Source organism: Ursus arctos, unplaced genomic scaffold (genome assembly GCF_023065955.2).
Source record: "Ursus arctos isolate Adak ecotype North America unplaced genomic scaffold, UrsArc2.0 scaffold_5, whole genome shotgun sequence".
NCBI classification, from domain to species: domain Eukaryota; kingdom Metazoa; phylum Chordata; class Mammalia; order Carnivora; family Ursidae; genus Ursus; species Ursus arctos.
This window is the reverse complement of record NW_026623067.1, coordinates 32,828,445-32,853,778: the sequence shown is the minus strand read 5'-3', so window position 1 is coordinate 32,853,778 and position 25,334 is coordinate 32,828,445. Positions and strand designations below refer to the sequence as shown.

Sequence of the window (25,334 nt, the reverse complement as noted above, 5' to 3'; positions counted from 1 at the left end):
ACGCCTAAATTTAGTCTTAGATTTGTTTCTCACTCTGACTTGCCTTACTTGTGATCACCTATTGATTGACGCTAAATTTGCAGCCCCCTGACATGTCCCATCATTTCACAGTACCTTTTTGCTGTCCCCACTTAGTTTCACACCTCTGCACATAGTATAACAACCACTTAGGAAACTCTTATTTAATGTTTAAGATTTAGGCTGAACATCATCCAAGAAACCTTTCCTTAGCTACAACTTGTTGCCTCTGTAGAACTATGGAAATAGGACTCTGGATATAGAGATAAGGAGGACTGGTTTTCTCTTTTTCAAAAAGAGCATAAAGTACATTTGTGAGCATAACATACTCCTTCCTACTGCATTACTTCTTTTTATTCTCATTTTACACTGTCATGATTATTAATCCCCTAATAGCTTATGATTTATAATATAGGCAGGTTTTTTCTTTGTGTTTGTATAAGTTTTGAACTTCTACAGGGTAAGTTGTTACCATCCTAGATAATACCCTCTTCAGGTTTAACATTTTTCAGCTGAATTACATTTATGTAGCTAATTTCTCTCTAGACTATAACCTCTTCAAGAGAAAGAGCCATGTTTATCATCAATATTTATATCCCCCATGGGGACCTTAGACATAATATGAACTTGGTAATCATTATTGATTTAAATAAAATGTCTCAATACACCACTGCTTTGATTCCCTACAGTAAAAATTATGATTCTATTTGAAAAACATAAATCTTACCGAAAAATCTTCAGAAAAGATAAGCCACTTGTATGTATTTTCTGTGCCTACAAGTTTCAATTTCTACATGACCTAGAATAATAGAATGAGATATAATTTTCACCTTGAGTAAAATAAGAACTCCTAAGGTGCTGGATTTTTTTTTTTTTAAGATTTACTTATTTATTTGAGAGAGAGAGCAAGCGAGCAGTGGTGAGGGGCAAAGGGAGAGAGTTTTGTTTTTAAACATTTTATTTATTAATTATGTCAGAGAGAGAGAAAGAGAGCTTGTGCACAAGCAGGGGGAACAGCAGTCAGAGGGAGAAGCAGGCTCCCCACTGAGCAAGGAGCCCAGTGTGGGACTCCATCCCAGGACCCTGGGGAATCATGGGAATCATGACCTGAGCCTAAGGCAGACACTTAACGGACTGGGCCACCCAGGCGTCCCTGGATTTTTATATATATATGTGGCTCTTCTAGTTCTCATTCTTGTGCTACTGACACATGAAATTTCATAATTTGTGAGTCACTCTCAGTTAGGAATGGACTGGTTCTTGTGAGTTCAAGTAAGGGGATGGAAGAGGGGAGAGGCTATCGCCTGGATTCAGGGGATCTCCTCAGTTCCAGGGAACTGAAGGTAGGTGTCTCTTTTGTCTCTCACTTTCAAGGCAGTGTAATCTCTTAACACCTTATCCTCTAGCAATTCTGAGTTTGGTGGGCCTGTCTGGATCAGGGTTGGCAGCCCACTGACTGAGAGGTAAAGAAAGCAGTGTTGTGTGTCACACTTTGTCTAAAAAATGTCAAAGACAGAAGAAGCTTTCAAATTGTTTGGACTTGGCCCAAGTTTTGGGCCTGGGTTTTGTTTAGCTCTAGAAAATGAAGTTTGTTGGGGCACCTGGGTAGCTCAGTCAGTTAAGCGTCTGCTTTTGGCTCGAGCCCCGCATCAGGCTCCCTGCTCATTGGGGAGCCTGTTTCTCCCTCTCCCTCTGCTGCTCCCGCTGCTTGTTGTCTCTCGCTCTGCCAAATAAATAAATTTTCAAAAAATAGAAAATGAACTTTGTTGATTTGAAGATGTATTTTTGTATATGTGATCTTTCATTTCTCCAGGCTTTTTTTCCTCCTCTTTCCATATTAGCTGTATTAGTTATCAAGCACATGTCAAGTAAATGCTAAACGGAACTATACTCTGCATTTTCTACTGTGATTTAAAAAAACATTTTTTAACATTGAATATGATTAAAATTTGAAAAATGCAGAAAGATGACAGACCCAGAAATTTACCACCTGGTACCATTTGCTACAAAAGACCAGAAGTAACAGAAGGAGGGTTTTTACTCCACATAGGTATAATCAGACTCAGAAACTTATTATTATAAATGTCCTTTTTAAGTCTCTTTCTCCTTGCTCTTCCTTCCCCCACTCTCAGGTTTTGGTACCTATGTCACAGATCGTATGTACTTCATTTAACTAACTGTTGAATATAGATTATTTCCAAATTTCTTCTTATATAATGTTTTGATGCACATCTTTATACATAAAGATTGTCCATATTTAGGACAATTTCTAAAAGTGGAATTCTTGAGGGGTGTCTGGGTGGTCAGTTGGTTAAGCCTCCGACTCTTCATCTAAGCTCAGGTGTTGATTTTGGGGTTGTGAGTTAAAGCCCCACATTGGGCTCCATGCTGGGCGTGGAGCCGACCTTCAATAAATAAATAAAGTAGAATTCTTGGGTCAAACAGTATAACATATGTATTACTGCTGAATTAGTTATTAAAAAGATGTGCACCAATTTATACTGCCACTAACCGCCTCTCTTACCGCATCTTTTCCAGTTCTGGCTGTTACAATTTATTTTCGTGTTTGCCACTCTGATTGGCAAATAATTGTTTCTAGTGAGGTTTTTTTTTTTTTTTTTTTTTTAATTAAAACAGATTTTTGGTTTGTTTTTGAAAAATGGAAAAAGGCCTTGTACTTTTTTTTTTTTTTTAAGATTTTATTAATGTATTTGTCAGAGAGAGGGTACAAGCAGGGGGAGAAGCAGGCAGAGGGAGAAGCAGGCTCCCTGATGAGCAAGGAGCCCAATGTGGGTCTTTTTTTTTTTTCTTTAATATTTTATTTATTTATTTGACAGAGACAGCCAGTGAGAGAGGGAACACAAGTAGGGGGAGTGGGAGAGGAAGAAGCAGGCTCCTAGCTGAGGAGCTCGATCCCAGAACGCTGGGATCACGCCCTGAGCCTAAGGCAGACGCTTAACGACTGCGCCCCTCAGGCGCCCCCCAATGTGGGTCTTGATCCCAGGATCCTGGGATCATGACCCAACCCTGAAGGCAGACGCTTAACCGACTGAGCCACCCAGGTGTCCCCCCCCCCCAACTTTTTTTTTAAAAGTAAGCTCTACACTGAGCATGGGGCTTGAAATCACAACCCTGAGACAGAGTTAAGTGTTCTACCAATTAACCCAGCCAGGCACCCCACTAGTTTGTATTTTAATGGCATTTTGTTTTTTATATATCAGTATATATCAGATTAGATCACCCTAGATAAGAATGGCTAACTCCTTATAGGAAGTTTGTTGTAGGATTATTTACTCAGAGTTTGTGTTTAATGTTGTTGTTAAATGTTGACTACTGAATTTGAAACACTTTTTTTCCAGACCCTATAAGATTTGGATATGTCCTTCATATTTGACTGGATTTACAGTGGTTTCAGCAGTGTGCTACAATTTTTAGGTATGTTGGTTCTTTGTTCCCTATTGTTATCCCATTTAATCCTACTTAAATAAAAGTGCTTATTTGTCTAATGCCTCTTTATATATAACCCAGTAGTTCCGAATGTGAGCTTTATTTTTGTTGTTGTTGTTGTTGTTTTTATTTTGGACAGGGGGCTTTAAAATCATAAAAACGTGTTGAGTTACTCATCGTATCCCTTATAAAATATATTATCTTGGGCAAATTACTTTCTCCACCTTAACCTTAGTTTCCTTATCTGTAAATTAAAAATAATTCCTACCCCTTAAGGTTGTTGATAGGAATATTATTTATAGGAATAGCCACCTTTGATTAGCCAATTTACCTAAGTGCTTTAGATACTTTATCTCCTTTAATCTTCACAGGAATTTCGTGCATTATTTTTGTTACTATAAAATGCACGTTCTGTAAAGTGTTTTGTATATCATAACTGGCAGCGTATAATCTGCTAAATGAGACATGTTTACCCAGCAATTCTGACTAGTGATTTTCCTCTTTTTATAGATTTTAAAGAGGAAAAATCTTAGCATCTCATTCTCTTATTGATACTCTTAACTTCTCACATTTTCCAGTGAAACAAGCTTTTGATTAACTTTTATGTTACGACATAGACAATTTTATTATTATAGTAATTAATGAAGATATTTCTGGTCTCCTATTTCAAATCATGCTCTAAGTTTAGTCTCCATGTAATCATCATCTTGAACTCGAACAAAGAGAAGCATTTCATGTAATTACAGAGTTGTCAACATAATTCCTAACTGGCCACAACCATACTTATGAGTTACTATCTCCTATATAAGTGGCTCTTTTTCCACAAACATAATTTTAACAAAGCAAATAAATTTTGTTTGGAAAATACACATTTTGTTTGACTACTATGTATTAAAAGAATAAAAATGTAAGATCAAATTTTGTCAGTCTATTTTTATTTCTTATTTGGATCACAATGTTTGCACATTTTTAAAAACCAAGATTTTCCTTTTTAAAATAAAATTCCTCACATTTTATACTGTCACTCTACTACAGGTCAAATATCAGATCTCTTTATATTACCTCCTCAAGAATTCTTAAATATTTTTATCAGACTGAAATATTTTGTTACATATTTGCAACAACTGGGTCAGAAATAAGCATTTTAAACTTCATTTTACTGGGATAACCTGGGTTGTAACAGGTTGGTATCTATATCTCAGTTTATATAAAAATTAATCTATGCTGAATGTTGAAAAAGCAAAATAAATGGCCTCAGGAGCAGGAGGTTAATAGGGTTAACAGTAGGAGGCAGTGTAGAGAAACGAAATGAACCAAATCTTTGGCATCAGGCATGGTTTCAAATGTCACATCTAACTTCAGCATTTGAGCAAGTTAACTTTGAGCCTTTGTTCCCCTCTGTAAAAAAGAGGATAATAATGTTTACTTAAAAGAGTTATTCTGAAGATTAAATAATGTGTAACAGCTTGCTTAACAGTGCCTATCACAAAATAAGGATTTAGTCCGACCCACTCTGAAGTTTACATGTTCTAGGTCTTCCTTTTACAATCTTATCCAGTGCACTTTTACTACTTAAAAGGATGGTAAGATTGATTGTGACTGCACTGGTTAGAAACAATCTATGTAGAAACATTTTAGGACATAGAAATGTTGGGGCGCCTGGGTGGCTCGGTCTGTTAAGTATCTGCCTTCAGCTCAGGTCATGATTCCAGAGAGTCCTGGGATCTAGCCCCACATCGGGCTCCCTGCTCAGCAGGGAGTCTGCTTCTCCCTCTCCCTCTGCCCCTCCCTCTGCTTTTGCTCTCTGTCAAATAGATAAATAAAATCTTTTTTAAAAAAGAAATAGAAATGTATAAAAAATTATTAGTCACAGTTCATGATTAAATGTGAAATGTTATATCCCAGCTCAAGTAAAAATGGAAGACAGTCTTTCCTCTTAGGATTAGAACTCTTGGTCACGGGGTTATCAAAAGATTCAGACTTCAGTTTACTTCTTAAGCTTCCATGTGGATAAAGAATTAGGTGTTATTTTGGCATGAACTTATTAAATGGGTAGCCTGAATTACAACGCCTAATGTCTTTAAAAGTTCATTTATTGATAAAATATATTTTGGAGTTGCTGCTGTGTCCCCATGCTCATGTAATTCCATGGGTGTTAGACAATTAAACACATGAAACATAAAGTTCAATATTACCACATAACTGTTAGAATGTTTAAAAGCTGGGCATTGACAACACCAGATGCTGACAAGGGTGTGGAGCAGCAAGAACTTTTATTCACTGCTGGGAATGCAAAATGGTACAGATACTTTGGAAGATTGGGTGATTTCCTACAAAACTAGACATACTCTTACTATACAATCCAGCAGTTGTGCTCCTTGGTATTTACCCACAGGAGTTGAAAACTTAGGTCTACACGTGAACCTGCACACGGATGTTTTATAGCAGCTTCGTTTATAATTGGCAAAACTTGGAAACAACCAAGAATACCCTTCAGTAGGTGAATGGAGAAATAAACTGGTTCATCTAGACAATGAAGTATTAGCACTAAAAAGAAATGAGCTATCAAGCCATGAAAAGACATGGAGGAAGCTAAAATGTATATTACTAAGTGAAAGAAGCCAATCTCAGAAATCTACATACTGTCTGATTACAACTATATGACATTCTGGCAAGACAAAAAGGCAGAAATATGGAGACAATAAAAAGATGAGTGGTTGCCAGGCAATGCGGGTAGGGTGGGATGAACAGGCAGAGCATATAGGATTTTTAGGGCAGTGAAAATACCTTGTATGATATTATAATGATGGATATATGTTTGTCAAAATACAGAATATACAACACTAAGAGTGAGTCTTAAGGTAACTCTGGGTGATTATGATGTATCAGTGTAGGCTCATCGTTGGTTAAAAATGTACCATTTTGGGCTAACAGACACATGAAAAAATGTTCAAAATCATTAGCCATCAGGGAAATTCAAATCAAAACCACACTGAGATACCACCTTACGCCAGTTAGAATGGCAAAAATAGACAAGGCAAGAAACAACAATTGTTGGAGAGGATGTGGAGAAAGGGGATCCCTCCTACATTGTTGGTGGGAATGCAAGTTGGAACAGCCACTCTGGAAAACAGTGTGGAGGTCCCTTAAAAAGTTAAAAATTGAGCTACCCTATGACCCAGCCATTGCACTACTGGGTGTTTACCCCAAAGATACAGACATAGTGAAGAGAAGGGCCATATGCACCCCAATGTACATAGCAGCATTGTCCACAATAGCTAAATCGTGGAAGGAGCCGAGATGCCCTTCAACAGATGACTGGATTAAGAAGTTGTGGTCCACATATACAATGGAATATTACTCAGCTATCAGAAAGAACGAATTCTCAACATTTGCTGCAACATGGACGGCACTGGAGGAGATAATGCTAAGTGAAATAAGTCAAGCAGAGAAAGACAACTATCATATGATTTCTCTCATCTATGGAACATAAGAACTAGAATGATCAGTAGGGGAAGAAAGGGATAAAGAAAGGGGGGTAATCAGAAGGGGGAATGAAACATGAGAGACTATGGACTATGAGAAACAAACAGGGCCTCAGAGGGGAGGGGGGTGGGGGAATGGGATAGACCGGTGATGGGTAGTAAGGAGGGCACGTATTGCATGGTGCACTGGGTGTTATACGCAACTAATGAATCATCGAACTTTACATCGGAAACCGGGGATGTACTGTATGGTGACTAACATAATAAAATAAAAAAATCATTAAAAAAAAAAAGAATAAATATTGGCATGCCCTCTAATATCTGCACAAAAAAAAAAAATGTACCATTTTGGTGAGTGATGTTGATAAGGGGGGAGGCTGTATATGTGTGGAGATGGGGTATATTGGAAATCTCTGTACCATCCTGTCAGTTTTGTTGTAAACCTAAAACTGCTCTGAAAAAAAAAGCCTTTAAAAAATATAAAGCTCAATTTTGAATTTCACAGTAAATACCAGTCTCTTACAAATTGGTCAATACTCTTTTTCCTATCACTTCCTCTATCATTACTGGTTAATACATCTAAAATTATGTGCTTAGTTTTTTTGTTGTCGTTGCTTTAGTTTTATGCAATCCTGTGAATAGTTTAACTGTATTCTCAGGGAAATTTGACAGTGACCTAAACTTTTTACTGAAAAAACTCACTACTAACAGAAGTGCTTATTTTATTTTCATCCGTGAAAAATCTCTTTAATTTTTCTTTTTGGTCCAGCTTCATAAATACATGATGTCAAGTATGTTACGATTGTTTTTCTAGTAGAGGACGTTGATATTTATCCCTGAATTGTCAAGGGAATCAGCATTGTGGTATTGAGACAAGGTTAGGTAATACATTCAGTGACTGGGACAGAGTTTAGTTTTAAAATGATCTGAGGGGCACCTGCACGGCTCAGTCGGTTGAGCATCTGCCTTCAGCTCAGGTCATGATCCCGTGATCCTGGTAGGATCCCTCTGCCTGTTGCTCCCTCTGCTTGTGCTCTCTCTACGCGCTTTGTCAAATGAATGAATACAATCTTAAAAAAAAAAAATGACCTGAATTTGCAAATCATGACAGATTTAGAATAGCTCTTCAAAACTAAAAGTAGACTAGAAATTCAGGCTTATTCAAGCCAGTTTATAAAATCTTACAAGTTCAAAAGGTTAATAGGTGTCTCTTTATAAAAAAAAAATCTAGAGTAATTAAGAAAAGTATCCAAATAACTAAACTATAAATGTTATATTATACTTTTATTTCAAGTTTTTTGTTAGGATAATCTTATGTCAGAATTTTGACTAATTGTAGCTCTTACTCTACAGGATTATATAAGAAAACCGGTAAATTGGTATTTCTTGGATTGGATAATGCAGGAAAAACAACATTGCTACACATGCTAAAAGATGACAGACTTGGACAACATGTCCCAACGTTACATCCCAGTAAGTATATTCCCACATACAATATGTTCCTTTATCAAGTGATACCAGTTCATAGGCACTAACTGAAAATTTTTTTGTTTTTTGGTGGATAAATTATGATCAGGTGATTTGACCTATTCTTAAAATATTTTGTATAATAAATCGTAGCTAACCCACTCCACTCCCAAGAAATATATTTAGATCTTAAAATAATACACATACCTTCTTATCAGTTAGCACACCCTTCTCCAGCTAGAGGAATTAAAGTTACTCTCTCCAGGATTATAACATGATTGAGGTCTATCCAACCAAATATTGCTTAGGCTATAAATAGTCACCATTACCTTGTTTAGATAACCTAAATTTCTTTCAAGTTTTAAAACTGTAAAACATTATTCAGTGGACACATTATAGTCTTACACTTTGGTAGGGACTCAATTTATTAACCAGTTATTTTTCTACTCTGAGGAACCACAACAGTATCTAATATAAAGACCATAGAATTATTCCAAGAAGTAGGGCATGCATTGATACATTAATAGAAAGTTTTAGAACAATTTGAAAAATAATTTACTGGGGTTTCTTTAAGAAAGACTGCATGAAGAACGTTAACAGTGACTCTGTAGATCTCTTAATACATACTGTCCAGTGTATATGGTTATGTGATGGTACTATTTGAGAAAGTAAAGTTAGTGTTAAAGTGACAAAATTATTAGAACAGAAGCCTAACTTATAAGTACCTGTGACCTTACTTTCATTTGAAAAGACTATGAATCAAGTAGACATAAAGTTTTGTTTTGTTTTTAATTTTAGTTTTTTTAGACATAGAGTTTAAAAACAAGCTAATCCACAGATTAATTATGAAATAATGAGTGTGGACTTATTAATAATGAGTATAAAATTGAGCACTGGACCAAAAAGTAGATAATATGATAGTTATTTAATTCGGTAAATATTCAGAGAACAAGGAAGGAGAACAACAGAAACACTTTAAAGTACCATTTTATCAATAAAACTTTTAGTGAAGTTGGAAAAGGAAGGTTTCATAGAATTGATAAATCTTTTTTTTTTGTATTAGAAGAGTGGGGCTTGGCAAATAAGATTCTGATACAAGAAAAATACTATTAAAGAAAAAAAGATCATGGTGAAATTGAGTATATAAATTGTGTGCAAAAACAACTGGAAGAGGGATGCCTGGGTGGCTCAGTCGGTTAAGTGGCTGCTTTGGGCTGGGGTCATGATCCCAGCATCCTGGGATCAAGTCCCGCATCGGGCTCCTTGCTTGGCAGGGAGCCTGCTTCTTCCTCTGCCTGCTGCTCCCCCTGCTTGTGCTCTATCTCGCTCTCTCCCTTTCAATCTCTCTGACAAATAAATAAATAAATAATCTTAAAAAAAACAAAAACAATTGGAAGAGTCTGCCGAGTGGTATGGTATTATAGTAGGTGTAAGTCGTTTTAAAAAAAACCTTTTTTGAGATTTTATTTTTACGTAATCTCTACCCCCAACATGGTGTATAAGCCTGAGATCAAGAGTTGCATGCTCTACTGACTGAGCCAGCCAGGCACCCCCATTTTTATATTTTTGATGTTGCTCTCCTTTATTTATTCATCAAATATGTATTGAGGACCTACTTTATGTCACACGTTGTAGGAATGAGGAGTAAAAGCAGTGGCACAAAACAGTTGCCATCTCAATTTTCCTGCAGCTCTCATTCATTTCATCTTACATTTTTCATTAATTAAGAGCATATGTGAAAAAAGTAATATATATCTACCCTATGATCTGACAATTCCATTGCTAAGTATTTTTCAAGGAGAAATGAAAACATATGTTCATCAAAATCCTTGTACAAGAATGTTTATAACAGCTTTCTTTGTAATAGCCCCAAACTGGAAACAGGTCAGATACCCATCCAAAAAAAAAAAGGATAAACCATGAAATTCTAGTCAGTAAGAAAGAGGAATAACTGTTACATACAGTATATATTATGCTGCTTGGAAGAAGCTGGTCACAAAATGTTACATACTGTTTGGTATCATTTATATGAAATTCTAGAACAGGCACAGCAAATCTGTGGTGATAGAATTTAGATTACTTCTGGGAGTGGACAGTGACTGGGAAGGGTTAGAGTCCCTGGGATAGTAACAGTTTTCTGTGTCTTAATCAAACTGGGATCTTTTATAAAGTAGGGAGTGGGAAACTAACCATAAAGGTAGTTTCCCAACCACATCCAAGCATTATATTTTCCTAATGGAAAGGAACACACTTTGAACACAAATTGTATTGATTCATTCAGTTGGGAGTCTACATAAAGAATTTTTTAACAGTAAACTATTCTGGGGCCTCAGCAATTGTAATGAACTGTTAAAATTACACTGAACCTTTCATTGTAATTGTAGGGGACTTCTGTTTTTGCTATGGGGCAGTAAAAGCATTTGGAATTACCTTCCCACTGTAAGCAGCTAAAAAACTGGCAAACATATGTACTGCAACTATTTTCAGACTGGACTATGATTCCTGAGAAAAGGAAAACCTTTCTTTTTTCAAGCTTTATCACAGAGATAATCTTCACACCATGGTGCAGGGAGAAAAAACCCAAACATAACCCAGTAGTCTTGCTGAGTTGAGGAGACAGAGACTAGAATATGGGGAGACTGTGGTGATGAGAATTTGCTTGGCATAGTACCAGAGAGGAAGGAGCTCTGGAGACAAAGAGCTGCAGAAATGTTCATGGCTAAATACTAGTCTGTTTGCAAAGGGTTGAACTCCCCATGGCCAATCAAAGAATAATTTCTGGAGAAAGAAGAATTGTAGCAGAGCTGTTAACCAAATAATTCTCAGAGCTCACATGAGCCCAGGAATCATTCATGTTCCCACCAGCCAGAAGGGAGAGACCTGGTTGAATAACACACAGCATTCAATAGCCACTCCAGAAGGACCATACCTTAGTGAACAGAGTTGAAGTACCTGTAAAGACAAGACTACTGTAACCTAACAAAACTTAAAAACTGATCTGCAAGCAGTTTAACTGCCTACCAGAACAAAGTCCACCTTACTCAAAAGAATACAATGAAATCTAGCAGCCAGTCAAAAATCACTAGACATGCAAAGAAGCAGAAGAGTGTGACCCACAACCAGGAGAAAAATCAGTCAGTAGCGACAGACCCAGAAGTGACTAAGATGATGGAATTAGCAGACGAGGATGCCAAAAGAGCTCTGATGAATGTGCTCAAGGACTGAAGGAAAACATGAAGAGAATGAAGAAACAAATGGAAGATATAAGACAGAACCCAGTGGAACTTCTAGAAATGAAAAATACAATAACTGAAACGAACTTTTCACTACATAGTAGGATTAACAACAAAATAGTGCCAGTACTGTGGAGCAAAGACCAGTGAACTTAAGTCAACATGATAGAATCTATATCAAATGAAGCACAGAGAGAAAAATGAAAAGAAAATGAACAGATGCTCAGTGACTTGTGGGACAATACCAGTCTAGCCAACCTATACTTGAAGTTCTAGAAGAAGGCAGAGAGCAGAAAAAAATTTGAAGACATTATGGCAAAAATTTTTGTTGCTACTGTGTTTATCATCAAAGACTGTCACTTGCTAAGATGACAGCCATGAGAGAAAATTATTTCCCCGGTATCATCTAAGATGAATTATAGGAAGAATTATTAGGTTGCAGCAGTTACTTGAATTCACAGCAGATAATTATCTGAATAGTTAATATTTTCAGCAGGAGAAAGAGAAGGGAAAAAAATGTTGAATTTGTGGAGGGTAAGAAATACTAGAATATTACCATTACCTGTGTTATGTTGTCAGTATAAAGTGAAGTATATCTAATTACAATAAATTCTTTTATTCCTAAATGTTTGATGTGAACTTACTTATTTGCACTTAAAGTAAATCGAACATTAAGTAGCAATACATACCATGAATGGATATCTGATTTTCTTGTTGTTAAAATATTTTTTATTGTTATTTAGCTTCAGAAGAACTAACCATTGCTGGCATGACTTTTACAACTTTTGATTTGGGTGGACATGTTCAAGGTAAGATTCTATAACTCTTATAGTTGCTTTATTTTATTTTAACTTAATAAAAATGTGGCCATTATTTTCCAGTGCATGAGATCTTGTTCTATTCAAGGAAGGCCAGAGTAGACTTAAAATTTAAGAATTACTACTACCAGATAAGATTTAAACCAAAGTGATTTCATGAGACTCCTGGTGAATTTAAATCTGAATTGCTTTTGGTGTAAAGCATGTAACCAAAATTGAGCCTCTATCCTCTGCTCTAATCCACATCTCACTGATTTCATAATCATGTTATGATGTTACTGCTCTGTATTAAAAACCTTCAGTGGCTGACCTACAAAATGAAAGCCAAACTTGTTGACCTGGCATTCAGGATCTCTGTAATCTGATCCTATTTTATTTTTTGAGTCTTTATTTTCCCCTATTCCCTTTCCTATTCTCTGTACTCCAACCAAACAGAACCCTCTTGGTGTTCTCCCTCTCTGTGCTTTTGCTCATGCCATACCCATCTGCACATAAGTAACCCACCTTCAGGGCCCAGTGTAAGTGTGGCTGCCTCCCCTGAGAAGCCGCTCTCACCTAGAAGAGCTCTTAACTATATTTCCATGGCACTTAGTGCGTTTGTGTAAATGTCTACAAGTTTTGAAAAGACTGTGTTATCTCCTCTACTAAACTTTCCAGAACCAAAGCCCATTTCTTATGCCCCGCCCAAGACCTGGTAGTACCCAGCACATGGTAATTCATAAATAATGGATATTGCAAAGTTGGTGGACATTCTAAACCTCCTATGACAAATAGTTGAAAAGATTTTGAGTGGTTGTGGCTAGTGAATGCACATTTGAGACATAATAATTCTTTGAAATATATGAAGTACTTTCCAGAATGTGATGGTTAGAATTGGAACCTAATGGAGTTTGTCTGAGACTTAATTTCTGTGCTGTTTTTAAGATATATCATAAAACCGAAGTCAGAAAAAAGTTGCTTACCCCTAAAGCGCCTCTAAAACTTTTCTAAAACTAATGTCATGGAAAAAATTACCCTAATGGTTTCATCGACTTTAATTTCTGTTATAACAGTTTGCTTTTACTATTTTAACTTAAATCTGTGCCCACTAATTTCCTTCTTTCACTGACTCCAAATTTATTAGTGCAAAAAAAACTGAAAAAATGAATACTGCATATAAATAAATAAAATTTAAAAATAGTGGCAGTTATCCAGTGAACTTAATGTGCATCATTGTCCATTGGTAACAAATAATTCCACTTCTAACTTCGGAAAATTGGGGCAGAGTAAAATATTTGACTTGGTCACGTCAAGGAAAGCCTTCCTTGGTCCTCTGGAAAGATTTGGCAACCCTGGGTTAAAGATTAACTTAAGTATATAGTGACGTGGGAGCAGCTAAGGGATAATTATACTTGATATCTTGTTAGACTCTTCCATCAAACCATCTGCTAAGTTTGACCAGCAAATAAAATCTAACTCCTCATTGTTTCTGCTAGCTCGAAGAGTGTGGAAAAACTACCTTCCTGCTATCAATGGCATTGTATTTCTGGTGGATTGTGCAGACCATGAAAGGCTGTTAGAATCAAAAGAAGAACTTGATGTAAGTTAACCAAAACTAAACATAGCTGAATCACTCTGGTAAGCTTGAGGAAATAATTTGGAGATGTAGGTTTCGGAGTGCAGCTTTTCTGCAGTCTCTGATATCACTCCTGGCAATTGACAGAGCTCAGTGGTTATTGCACTTAGAATGCAGAGACAGTGGCTTGAAGTAATTGTACCTATTGAGGACATTCTAACACAGACTTTCTTCCTGAAGAGCTAAGCTCACTCTGTGCAATGTGCCTTTGTAGTATATTTCATGTCTGCGGCATACCTGGAGTAGCTTGGTCTTGAGTCTCTGGTCATCCTAGATGCCATTTTCTTCGGGAGTTGGCCGGAACCTGGAAATGGTATAACATACTTAGTCACCACTTTCAGGAGTGAGCGGGGGCATGTGTGGCTACTTCTCCTCCCCCTCTCCCAGGTCAGATGCTTTGTAAAGTGGTTCAGGATCAGCTGGGAAGGCCAGGGCTAGGTCTAGGACCACAGAGAAAGCAATGATTTAACCTGACCATGCCTCTGCCCAGAGCAGGCAAATTGTTCATGTGGCAAAGTCCAGGTAGGTTCTGTGGTCATGGAACAGGGTCAGGGAATTCCTAACTACCTACTTTGTGCCAGGCACATGTATATTAACTCATTTAATTCTCAAATCCACTCTGTAAGGTAGGTGCTACTATTCCAAATGCTCTTTGAACTTCACTGAGGCTTATTTGTCCAAGATCTAATTCATCAGCAGTAGAACTAGAATTGAAACCAGGTCTGCTCACCTTCAAGGTATTTGTTTTAGAGTCCCTTAGTGATTCACAGAGTGAGCAGAGTTGACCATTTACAGAAGGAGCTATAGGGAAACAGAAGAATTGAGCTTATAGTTCCTTTGAGCTCACTTTTTTTTTTTTTAATTCCTCTCTCCACCCAGCTTGGAGTCAAACTCACAAACCCCAGATCAAGAATTGCATGTTCTACTGACTGAGCCAGCCAGGTGCCCGTGAGCTTACTTCCAAATGTACAAAAAGTTTGTCAAGGAATTTGGCAAAACTGACATGCTATGATAGAGAACGAGTCCTTGATACTCATTGGTATCTTGTCATAAGGAGCTCTTTAGTTTCATATCAACATCTTGTCTTTTGTTTTGTTTCAGTCACTAATGACAGATGAAACCATTGCTAATGTGCCTATACTAATTCTTGGGAATAAGATTGACAGACCTGAAGCCATCAGCGAAGAAAGGTTACGAGAGATGTTTGGTTTATATGGTCAGACAACAGGAAAGGTAAGTAAAACAACTTTTTTTTGACTAGTGTGAATATTTCATTTGGCAGTGTAAGGGTCTTTTAATTTAATGTGTTACTTTATTTTTATCTTCTGAAATAGTTGATTCCAGTACTAGTGCTAACAGTAATCATGGTAATTAGTCGAACTGGCAGTCTGCCTTTTTTTTTTTTTTTTTTTGCCTTTTTTTTTTAATTGAGGTATAACTCACATGTAACATTAGTTGCAAGTGTACAACCAAATGTCTTTTTAAATTACTATTGTCCAACTACATAGGCCCATTATTATTTTTTCTTAAAAACTGTCATTTGTACATTTGGGTCTTTTTAAATGTCTTCATGTCTTTTCTTTCTACCACGGAATGAAACCTTTTCTTGAGGATAACAAAAATGTCAAAGCTCATGCTTATGGGAAACCGAATCAAGGCTTTCAGAGTTTTATTCATCATAGATTTTCAGAATTAGCCACCAAATAATAACTTAAATGTTTAAGCATTTCGGTAGTGTATTTAGGCCCTGAGCTCATCAGAGATAAATATAAAATGTAAATTTGAACATAGGAGTGTTTGGGGATTTTCTGAACATAATACTTTTTTTTTTAAGATTTTATTTATATGAGAGAAAGAGAGCGAGCATGAGGGGTGGGAGGAGTGAGAGGTAGAAGCAGACTCCCCGCTGAGGAGGGAGCCCTATGCAGGGGTGGATTCCAGGATCCAGAGATCATGACTGAGCTGAAGGCAGACGTTTAACCGAATGAGCCACCCAGCACCTTTAAACATAATACTTTATAATGAGCTTCAAAATGCATTATTTTTACAATCATTTTTACTAGTATTTGTTCGGGGGAGGGATCTTGGTATTAAAAAATCTCAGAGTTTACAAACAAAGTTTCCTTGGTTTATATATATTTTTTCAGAGTGGGAGAAATACTGCATTCTTTGGAAGGAGACTTTGATGTTAGGGTAGACTTTAGTGTGTTTTCTGTGTCTTCTTTTCAATAAGTCTACTCCCCATTTTTCGGAAATGCCTTGTTTAGTCATAAACCTCCTCAGAAAGGTTTGTCTTTAATATTAGTGAAACCGGCTTGGGTAACTTAAATTTTTTCCAAGTCAGAGATTATTTTCATTCTTGTGTGCCTCACAAACTCCCCTCTTTCCCACTGAGAGAGAGAGAGGAGGTTTCCTGTGTGTCTAAGGGACTTGTCTGCCCAACACCCCAAGGCTTAGCACAGTCATCCTTTGTTCTGAGATGCAGAAGCTGCAATTCAGCTGTAAAGTGGAGCTTTTATTTCATAAAGGGGTCATCCATCATAATATAATGTCTGTCTTCCCTTCTAGGGCAATGTAACTCTGAAAGAACTTAATGCCCGACCCTTAGAAGTTTTCATGTGCAGCGTGCTCAAAAGGCAAGGTTACGGAGAAGGGTTCCGTTGGATGGCACAGTACATTGATTAACAACCGCCTATATCGGTTCCAGGTCTCACCATTCAGGCCTGCTCAGAGATTTGATCCACTCAACATGCATAACTTGAATTCAATAGACTTTTGTTGGTTAGGAAACAGATGTTTTTTAGATTATTAATATTATATCAACTTAATTTGAGTGCAAATTGAAAATTGATTCAAGTGAGTTTGAGTATCACAATGTTAGCTTTCCAATTCCATAAAAATTGTTTATACAGTTTATAATCTGACATTATCCCCAGCACCATTTATAAAGAACAACTTTCCAGCAGTACATTTGAAGCACTTTTTAACAACGTGAAGCTACAAATATAAACCATGTTTAAAAGCTCATCATGTTAAATTTTTATGTACTATTTTGGAACTAGTTTTTAAATTTTAGATTATATGTCCACCTATCTTAAGTGTACAGTTAATAATTAGCTTATTGATGATTGCATGATGCCTTACAGTTTTCAATAATATTTTTTCTTATGCAAACGTCATGCAATAAAACACACCCTGATGTTTGGCATCTTTTTTGGGCAGATGTTTCATTTTAATGTGTCTTATCTGGCTAGTATGCTCTGACATTTTGAGTATTTAATAACATACGTATGAGGGGGTTGTGGGGAAAGGAGACCACTTCAGAATTTTTAGGATAATGTTTAAGTCTTCTAGAGGCTTTTGGATTTACCAGGAGACAAGCTGTGTTTGGTTCCACCTTATACCACATTTAACTCTGAATCGTGTATTTGTAACAGTAATGCTACCATTATTAGTGCTGATGGGGTCCACCTCCTAGTTTCCGTGGGATTGGTCTTTTGAAGAAAAGTACATCTTCTAGTACAGCACAAGGTTGATCTGGGGTTTGATAGGCCCTATAGCTCCATTCCAATTGTCTGATTCTGAAGTGTTCCAAACTTACTGGTGCCCAGTTTGGTCATTTGTGCCTTTTCACCCAAAGTAGTGACAGGCACCAGTCTCCCCACATTTAGAGGTACTCCCCACTCCCTTTTACAGGATACTCCCAGGGCAAGCAACAAGTAGCACCTTGTGCGTCGTTTCATTGTGGAGGCCTGTATGTATGAGGGGAAAGGAACCCTATTCTGCCTTCTGAGCTGCATGGGGACTCTGGTCCTGTCCTGTAGCTCTTTTGCATTGTTTGGCATAGTTTATTTTTTAGAAATAAATGAATGCTTGTGTTCGATTTTCTTTTCTCTTAATTGCTCTCAGCTCTTACTTTATATAGCACAAAGGCTTTTGTTTTTAGAAGTAATGCCTGCCGTGTGGTAGTGTCTGCAAGCCTCACTACTAACATTTTTAGGTAGCAAAGCACTTTGATTTCTAAAGAAATTGAGTTCTTTTTTTCCATGAGGTTCTGAGATGCCCATAATTACTAAAATAAGCTGAAAGATAAGTGCCAAATATGGACCTTTAAAAATTCATACTTGAGAGTTAGTTCTCTCTTGGTTATAAACCAGGATTTTATAGTATATTTAACCAATTCCATTGAGAATAGATTGCTCCAGTTCCATCAGGAATAATTTATATATCAGAATTAGTGTTTTCTTTAGCTTTTTTCCAAATCAGTTACTCTAGTTCTGTCATTAATACTGGAACATCTGAGACAGGTAAGGATTAAGGGATTTGACTGGAAGGAAATACCAGTTAGCTAAACCAACAAGGTCATTTCAACATGACCTTTGGTTTTAGTAATATGGCTCTTCTGTTTCACTTTAACCTTCCTTTCAAATGAAAATAAGAGCTTCTTCCCTGGTTAGAGTCGTCAGTAGCATCCTGGGAAAAGGATGAAATGACATACCAACCTGTTGGTTTATTCTGCCACGTGTAATTCAAGTACTGCTCATTTTGTGGGGCACGGGACTCTTGAGCTCAGGGTTGTGAGTTCGAGCCTCACATTGGGTGTAGAGATTACTTTAATAAATAAAAAAATAAATCAGGTAACTTCTAATATCCTGACTAAACAGAACTAGGTCTTATTAAAGTAACTGCCTCTTGTTGGTATCTGTCTTGAGCACCTACAAGGACATGCATTTTCTTTAAGTATTTCCTTATATTGTGATATTGAGAAGTTAATTATTTGTTTCATAAATTGGTATAAAGGAAAAAGCTTACTCGTTTCTCTAAAGGGAAAAATGCTTTCTGATACAAAATAAATCATTCCAGAATTTTCATTCTAGTTCTGACACTGGGATCAAAGAAACAAAGTCAGTTGTGGACCACAACTAAACTGTGGCTATTGTCCCAATGATGTAAGATTATGGCCTCAACATTCAGAAATGAAGCTGCACACAGCAGCAATTGGCTTTCCCCCCAGCTGCAGGGAGATGGGCCCTAGTCACTGGGCTTCCCATCTCACTCTTCCAGCTCCTTGGAACATATCCACTGAATCACTGCTCCCCTTCAAGAGAAGCATATTAAGAGAATGCCAAGAAACAGTAGAAGCACATGGGGAAAACATGTTCTATGTGCTTGTGCAAGTGGGTGCACCTGTGCAGTATTTTGGGGGTAAATGGTAGCACTGGGGACATAGATTAATTTTGTACCTTTTACCATAAGTACCTTTTACCATAAGTTGTAAAAATGTATACAAGTTAAGACTGGATTCCATATAAATCAGGCACTGCTCAAAAGATATGTTAAAATCTTTAGTAAAGCTCTAAAAGACAGGGTCTCAGCCTACATTTCTCAGCCTACATTTCTCATTTTAATGAAACCCTTATCCCCACACCTCTTTCAAGGACTGCTGTTAATTATGTTTTCAGGTAACTTTTTAAATTGATTCCAGTTTGTCTTTATCTCAGTGAATTTTTAGAATTGGAGATCATAGCATTTTTTAAAATTGGGGCAAGACATTTTCTAAAATAGATGAAAAAAATTCTTTGCTCTTGGCTTGGTTGACAGTATCTTTGAGTGCCAAAGATGTATGAATTCAGATATTGCCTGCATAGACGTAAAGTTCAGTTTTGTGGGCCTGTGTATATATACACATTTACCGTGGTTTACAATGTTGTTTCTTTTCCTTAGTTTTGAACAGGCTCACGCTTCTTCCTAGTGCTTTGCGGCACATAAACTACTTGTAGAATCATTAAAATAGGGTAATAGCTGTGATAATACTGCTTCTTGCCTTCTGCAAAATGATTTGATCAGCCACATTCAAAACAGCACTTTCACAAGTTCTATCATTAAAAGCAGTGTAATTCTAGTTGACATGATTTGAGTTTCAGGAGAAAGGTTTACATGTTCTCAAACTGTATTGGCTGTGACTCGTGTGTGACATTTCAGTCTTGATAGTCATGTGATTAAAGTTTGCAAGGATTTATTGCCAAATTTTGATTACAGTACAATGAGAATAGCTAATAGGAAGAGAATGCTCTCGAAATATCTTGTGTTCATTTTATTTAGAGTATATTGTTTAGATCATTTTAAACCTATGTAAAAGTTGGCGAAGCTTCAAAAAATCTCCAAGAAAGCATGAAAAAGATAGAGATTAGCAAATAAAAATTCCTTAATGCAAACTTAATGGTGTATTAAAGGTTTTCTATAAACTGTTTTTTTGCTATAAATCTAAGAGTTCAGAAAACAGTGTATCTTCAATTAAAGTCTAAATTCTCAAAGCTACATGGTGATGCTTCTGATGGCTTCCATCACTCTTCTTTTGAAATGCAAATTCGTGCTTTTAACACCCCCCCCAAAGGAACAAACGAACAGGTCTTGGAATATGGGACTGTGCCTCTGTGCAAAGTGATTGGGATTTTGTTAAAACCGTGCTTCCACTCCTGATCCCTGGAACCATCCCCCCTCACACATTCCCACACCACACCTGGATAAAAAGTATGAAGGGAATCTACAGAATCTATGGAAGATGTACCTCTGAACCAACAAATTTTTGTTCTCATAATTTAGAACATTAAGTAACTAATGCATTTAATACCACTGATTGATTGTTCAGGGATTTGGCCACACTTTTAAATAGAATCAAAAGTAATTACAGTAATTACAGTAAGCAAGTTGTCCAAAGTGAACTTTGTTGCAGGAGCATCCTTACCCCAAACAGATTTTAGGGCAGAAATGGGAAAGCCTTTTGAGAGATTTCACGCCAAGTTGTTTTTGGAAAAGCTGCACTGGAGTGGATGAATTCTTCAGCATGCATTTTAAATGGAGGAGGGAGAATTCGAATTAATTTCAGTTTTAAATACTTTGGGGTAAAGGGGGGTGATAGTTCTACAGCTTCGGACATACAAGTGGTCTTTGGAATTGTTTTCATTATCCAGTGTAAAGATTCACATCAGTGGGCCGACTTCACGTGGGTTTCTCTTCCCTGGTGCTGCTAACCTGAACTCATCATCAGTTGCCATACTGAGGTGAGAGCACGCAGGGTGAATGTAGTCACCTTACTTTGAAAGTGATCAAAGTGTTTTCTGTGGTGAGGCCTTCGGTATTTGACTGAATGCAGAGTATGCTGAAGTGGTAAGTCAGTGTAAGGTTTTCATCACTAACCTTGTTTGCACTTTTGTACACCACTGCTTGCACTAGCTTCTCAGTGTGAATTTTAACAATGGTTTCACAGTGTATACAGATTAAGCATAATTTATATAAAATTTATATATGTTTACTTTTATGTATTTTACAAAGAACAGCTACGAGAGATGGTTAAATGTTCTTAAATTGTGTTTGTATGTTATTTTGATTATGTTCTATCATTCACCCCCTATGAATTCGAGTGTCAGGAATAGAAAAATAAAATGCTAACATGGTCTTTGAAAAACTCTACTGTCAAGTTCCATTTTTATCATCCAACTATAATTTTCATTTTGCTCATTGGAAATTTCTTGGACCTTGAAGTCATGAAGATAATAGATTTTCCCTTTGTACAAAGATTCTGAAAAATGCTTAAGTACCAAGACCTAATTTGCCTGAAAACAACTTAAGGGCGTACCAAAGTAGAACTGACACAGTGTTGACTCTGTTGAAATGTGAAAAATAAGGCAACCAGTTGGTTTTATCTACATCAAAGTTCTCTAGGGTTAGTATGCATCAGAATCTCCTGGGAAGATTTTATTTTATTTATTTTTTAAGGTAAACTCTATGCCCAGTGTGGGGCTCAACTCATGACCCTGGAGATCAAGATTCCTGTGCTCTATTGACTGAGCCAGCCAGGTACCTCTCCTGGGAAGATGTTTTTAAAAAACACTAAAGAAAAAATAATCCAACCAAAGTGATTCAGTAAATCTGGAGTGGGGGTGGAGGGCAGGAATCTGAATCATTTACAAGCTTTGCAGGTTTTTTTGATGCCAGAGTGCGTGTTTTTCATTTAGCAGAAACAGTGATGTAACAATACTAATAACACTAAACAATCATTGGTTCATCAGTGAAAAAAAACATTAATCATTTTGGTAAGGATTATCGAGCTTCTTATGAGACTTAAATCCTTGCTACCTTTAACCTTTCCCACAATGTACAGAACGACAAGCAGCTTTGGGCTAGTTCTTTTAACGTAAGCAATCCCAATTCTGTTACAGTCGTGTCCATCAAATAGAGTTACCTCTGGATTCAAATTATTTGTTAAGTTGAAACTAACAAGAAGATAGAAATAGTGCAGTGAAGGGACAAATAATGCGAAATAAATGATGTCCAGTTTATTTAGCTCATTCTCTGGAATTTAGCTATATAATTTTCAAAGTTACAAGTAATTCAAGAGTTAGAGACCCCTGAAGAATGTGAAAGACACCTTGCTGGGAATAGGGAAACTTCCTAAGAAACAACGTAAATGTAAATGAAGCCCTTCGGGTGGTGGCCACTGTCCTCCTTATTGAAAGGTAAGACCCTGCTTAAAAACTTGTTAACTAGAGGGGCGCCTGGGTGGCTCAGTTGGTTAAGCGTCTGCCTTTGGCTCAGGTCAAGATCCCAGGGTCCTGGGATCAAGTCCCACATCGGGCTCCCTGCTCAGCTGGGAGCCTGCTTCTCCCTCTGCTTGTGCTCTTTCTCTCTCTCTCTGACAAATAAACCTTTAAAAAAAAATAAAAATAAAAGCTTGTTAACTAGAAAGTCCTAAAACAAAACAAAGGTCCTAAAAAAAAGGCCCTGTAGGGGTGCCTGGGTTGCACAGTCGTTAAGCGTCTGCCTTCAGCTCAGGGCGTGATCCCAGAGTTCTGGGATCGAGTCCCACATGGGGCTCCTCCGCTATGAGCCTGCTTCTTCCTCTCCCACTCCCCCTGCTTGTGTTCCCTCTCTCGCTGGCTGTCTCTCTGTTAAATAAATAAATAAAATCTTAAAATAAAATAAAAAAATAAAATAAAAAAAGGTCCTGTTTCTGTGGAATCCCTCATACAGGGTTCAGCTGGGGATGCAGTTCACTGACAAAGGTCAGGACCTCTATTTACAAAGCCTCTTAACCTTGATTTATTTAAAATTAGACATTAAGGGGGTGCCTGGCTGTCTCAGTCAGAAGAGCATTCAAATCTTGATCTTGGAGATTGTGAGTTCAAGCCCCACATTGGGTGGACCCTACTTAAACAAAGAAAAATAAATAAAAATTAGGGGTGCCTGGGTGGCTCAGTCAAACATCTGACTTTGGCTCAGGTTATGATCTCAGGTCCTGGGATGGAGCCCCAGTCAGACTCTGCCCTCAGTGTGGAGTCACTTCTCCCTTTCACTCTCCCTCTTCCCCTTCCCCCAGGCTCCTGCGTGCTCCCTAATAAATAAAAATCTTTAAATAAATAAATGAAAATTTTAAAATAAATTTGATATCCAGGCTCAAATTTCTGGCTATTATGTAGTATATAAAGTAAGCCTTGCTTTGGAATGTGGGTTTTGATTCAGGGCATTATAACAAATAATTTAAGATGTTTATTAAAGTCACTAACTTCAGTAATGGCAATGTGCCACTAGAAACAAGCTCTTTATGTTGCAAAAATAAACTCAAGAGCTTTCTTCCTTGATTGTATTAAAAGGGGTTGGGTTAATGGGTAACACATTCCTCCAGTCAAAAGGTTTGGCATGTAATAGGTTTCAAGACTGTTAAAAGTAAAAAAGGAGAAGAAAAAATTGGAGGTGAGGTACAGGTGAATAGGGGTCAAAATGGTGATTTTTGTTCACTGCTTTCTTGAGCAAAAAGCAACTAAAGGTGAAATTCAGTATTGGAATTGTAGTCCCATTTGATTTGGGATTAGCAAAATTTCAGAAACCAGAGAAATGACAAACATTACCAAGTTACAGTGAAGTGGGAAACAAAGGCAGAGGAAAAATCATTAAATTTCCTTACTACCCACAGCCCATTGACAAATCCTTGACACAGGCAGAGTGACATTCCTCTAGGGACTTAGCCGCCTCAATGTTAATACTTTACTAAGGGCAAAGGCAATCCAACCTGACACCCCCACCCCCAACCAGTATCCTGTAAGTCTACTTTAACATATAAAAATTTCTTTGGGAAGTTCCTTTGTCTAACCCCCGCCCCCCAAGATACGTGTTGGCAATCATCCCCCAAGCATATGGCCCACCGATATACATCTAAGGGTCTCATGACTAAGGTTTTATTAGATGGTAATACATGACCTTTTCTGAACCATAGCTAGCCCCCCTCAGGGTCCTGGAAACCTTGCCTCCAAAACTCCTTAGAGATGTACCCTATCCCTAACCCCCTCCCAACTTGAGGGCATATAAGGGGCAGCTCCTTCTGCCCACAGGTCCTGTCCCCGTGCTTTAATAAAATCACCTTTTTGCACCAAAGATGTCTCAAGAATCCTTTCTTGGCCATCGGCTTCAAACCCTCACGTCTTTTTACATCAACAGCACTACTTTTATGGTTCTAGCGCCTGGGTTTGGGTTGAAGTCTGTCTAGATCTACTTCTGGACTGGGAAGCCATACAAGACTGAATGCAGTCTGGAGAAAATCAAGTTGACTTTTGTCTATTCTAGGAACTTCACTTAAAAAAAAAAAAAAGTTGGGGCACCCGGAGGCTCAATTGGTGAAGAAACCGACTCTTGATTTTGGCTCAGATCATGATCTCAGGGTTGTGAGCTGGAGCACAACACTGGGCTCCGCAATCAGCGGGGTGGGTGCTTCAGGATTCTCTCTACCTCTCCCTCTGTCCCTCTGCCCGCTTGCACGCGCACACGTGCCCAGGCACACCTGCTCCCTCTTTCTCTAAAGTAGATAAATATAAATAAATGAATAAATTAAATTTAAAAACGTTTTAAAAAGTGAGGTATAGACATACAATGTTATATTAGTTTCAGGTGTGCAGCATACCGATTTGACAATTCTATACTTAATGCTCACCACAATAAGTGGAGTTACCATCTGTCACCATACAACATAACATTATTATTGACTATATGCCCTATGCTGTACTTTTCATCTCTGTGACTTATTTTATAATTGAAAGTTTGTACCTCCTAATTCATTTTATGCCCTGCACCTGGCCCACTACCAGAGCCCTCTTGCATACATTTCTCTCACCTGGCATGCCCCACTTGCCTTGTTCAAATTCTTCACCTTCAAGGTCCAAATCAAGTCTGTCACCTCTGAGACACGTCTGTGACACCTCTG

At 37.5% G+C, this 25,334-nt stretch overlaps 1 protein-coding gene and 1 long non-coding RNA gene across 3 annotated transcripts in view; one reads left to right on the top strand and one right to left on the bottom strand.

Moving 5' to 3' along the window:
* Positions 1–21,548, top strand: part of SAR1B (secretion associated Ras related GTPase 1B) — a 29,593-nt gene extending 8,045 nt beyond the window's left edge. For both annotated transcript variants that reach the window (XM_026508010.3, XM_026508011.3), the window contains exons 2-7: positions 3,378–3,453; positions 8,304–8,423; positions 12,394–12,459; positions 13,944–14,047; positions 15,185–15,316; positions 16,652–21,548. In XM_026508010.3, the coding sequence (XP_026363795.1) occupies positions 3,396–3,453; positions 8,304–8,423; positions 12,394–12,459; positions 13,944–14,047; positions 15,185–15,316; positions 16,652–16,768 (597 nt within the window). In that variant the 5' untranslated portion in view covers positions 3,378–3,395 and the 3' untranslated portion in view covers positions 16,769–21,548. The remainder of the gene's footprint in view (positions 1–3,377; positions 3,454–8,303; positions 8,424–12,393; positions 12,460–13,943; positions 14,048–15,184; positions 15,317–16,651) is intronic.
* Positions 652–25,334, bottom strand: LOC130542727 (uncharacterized). The gene is made up of 3 exons (XR_008957467.1): positions 25,245–25,334; positions 14,321–14,387; positions 652–817 (listed from the first exon to the last, which is right to left on the bottom strand). It is a non-coding gene; the product is annotated as an uncharacterized LOC130542727 (long non-coding RNA).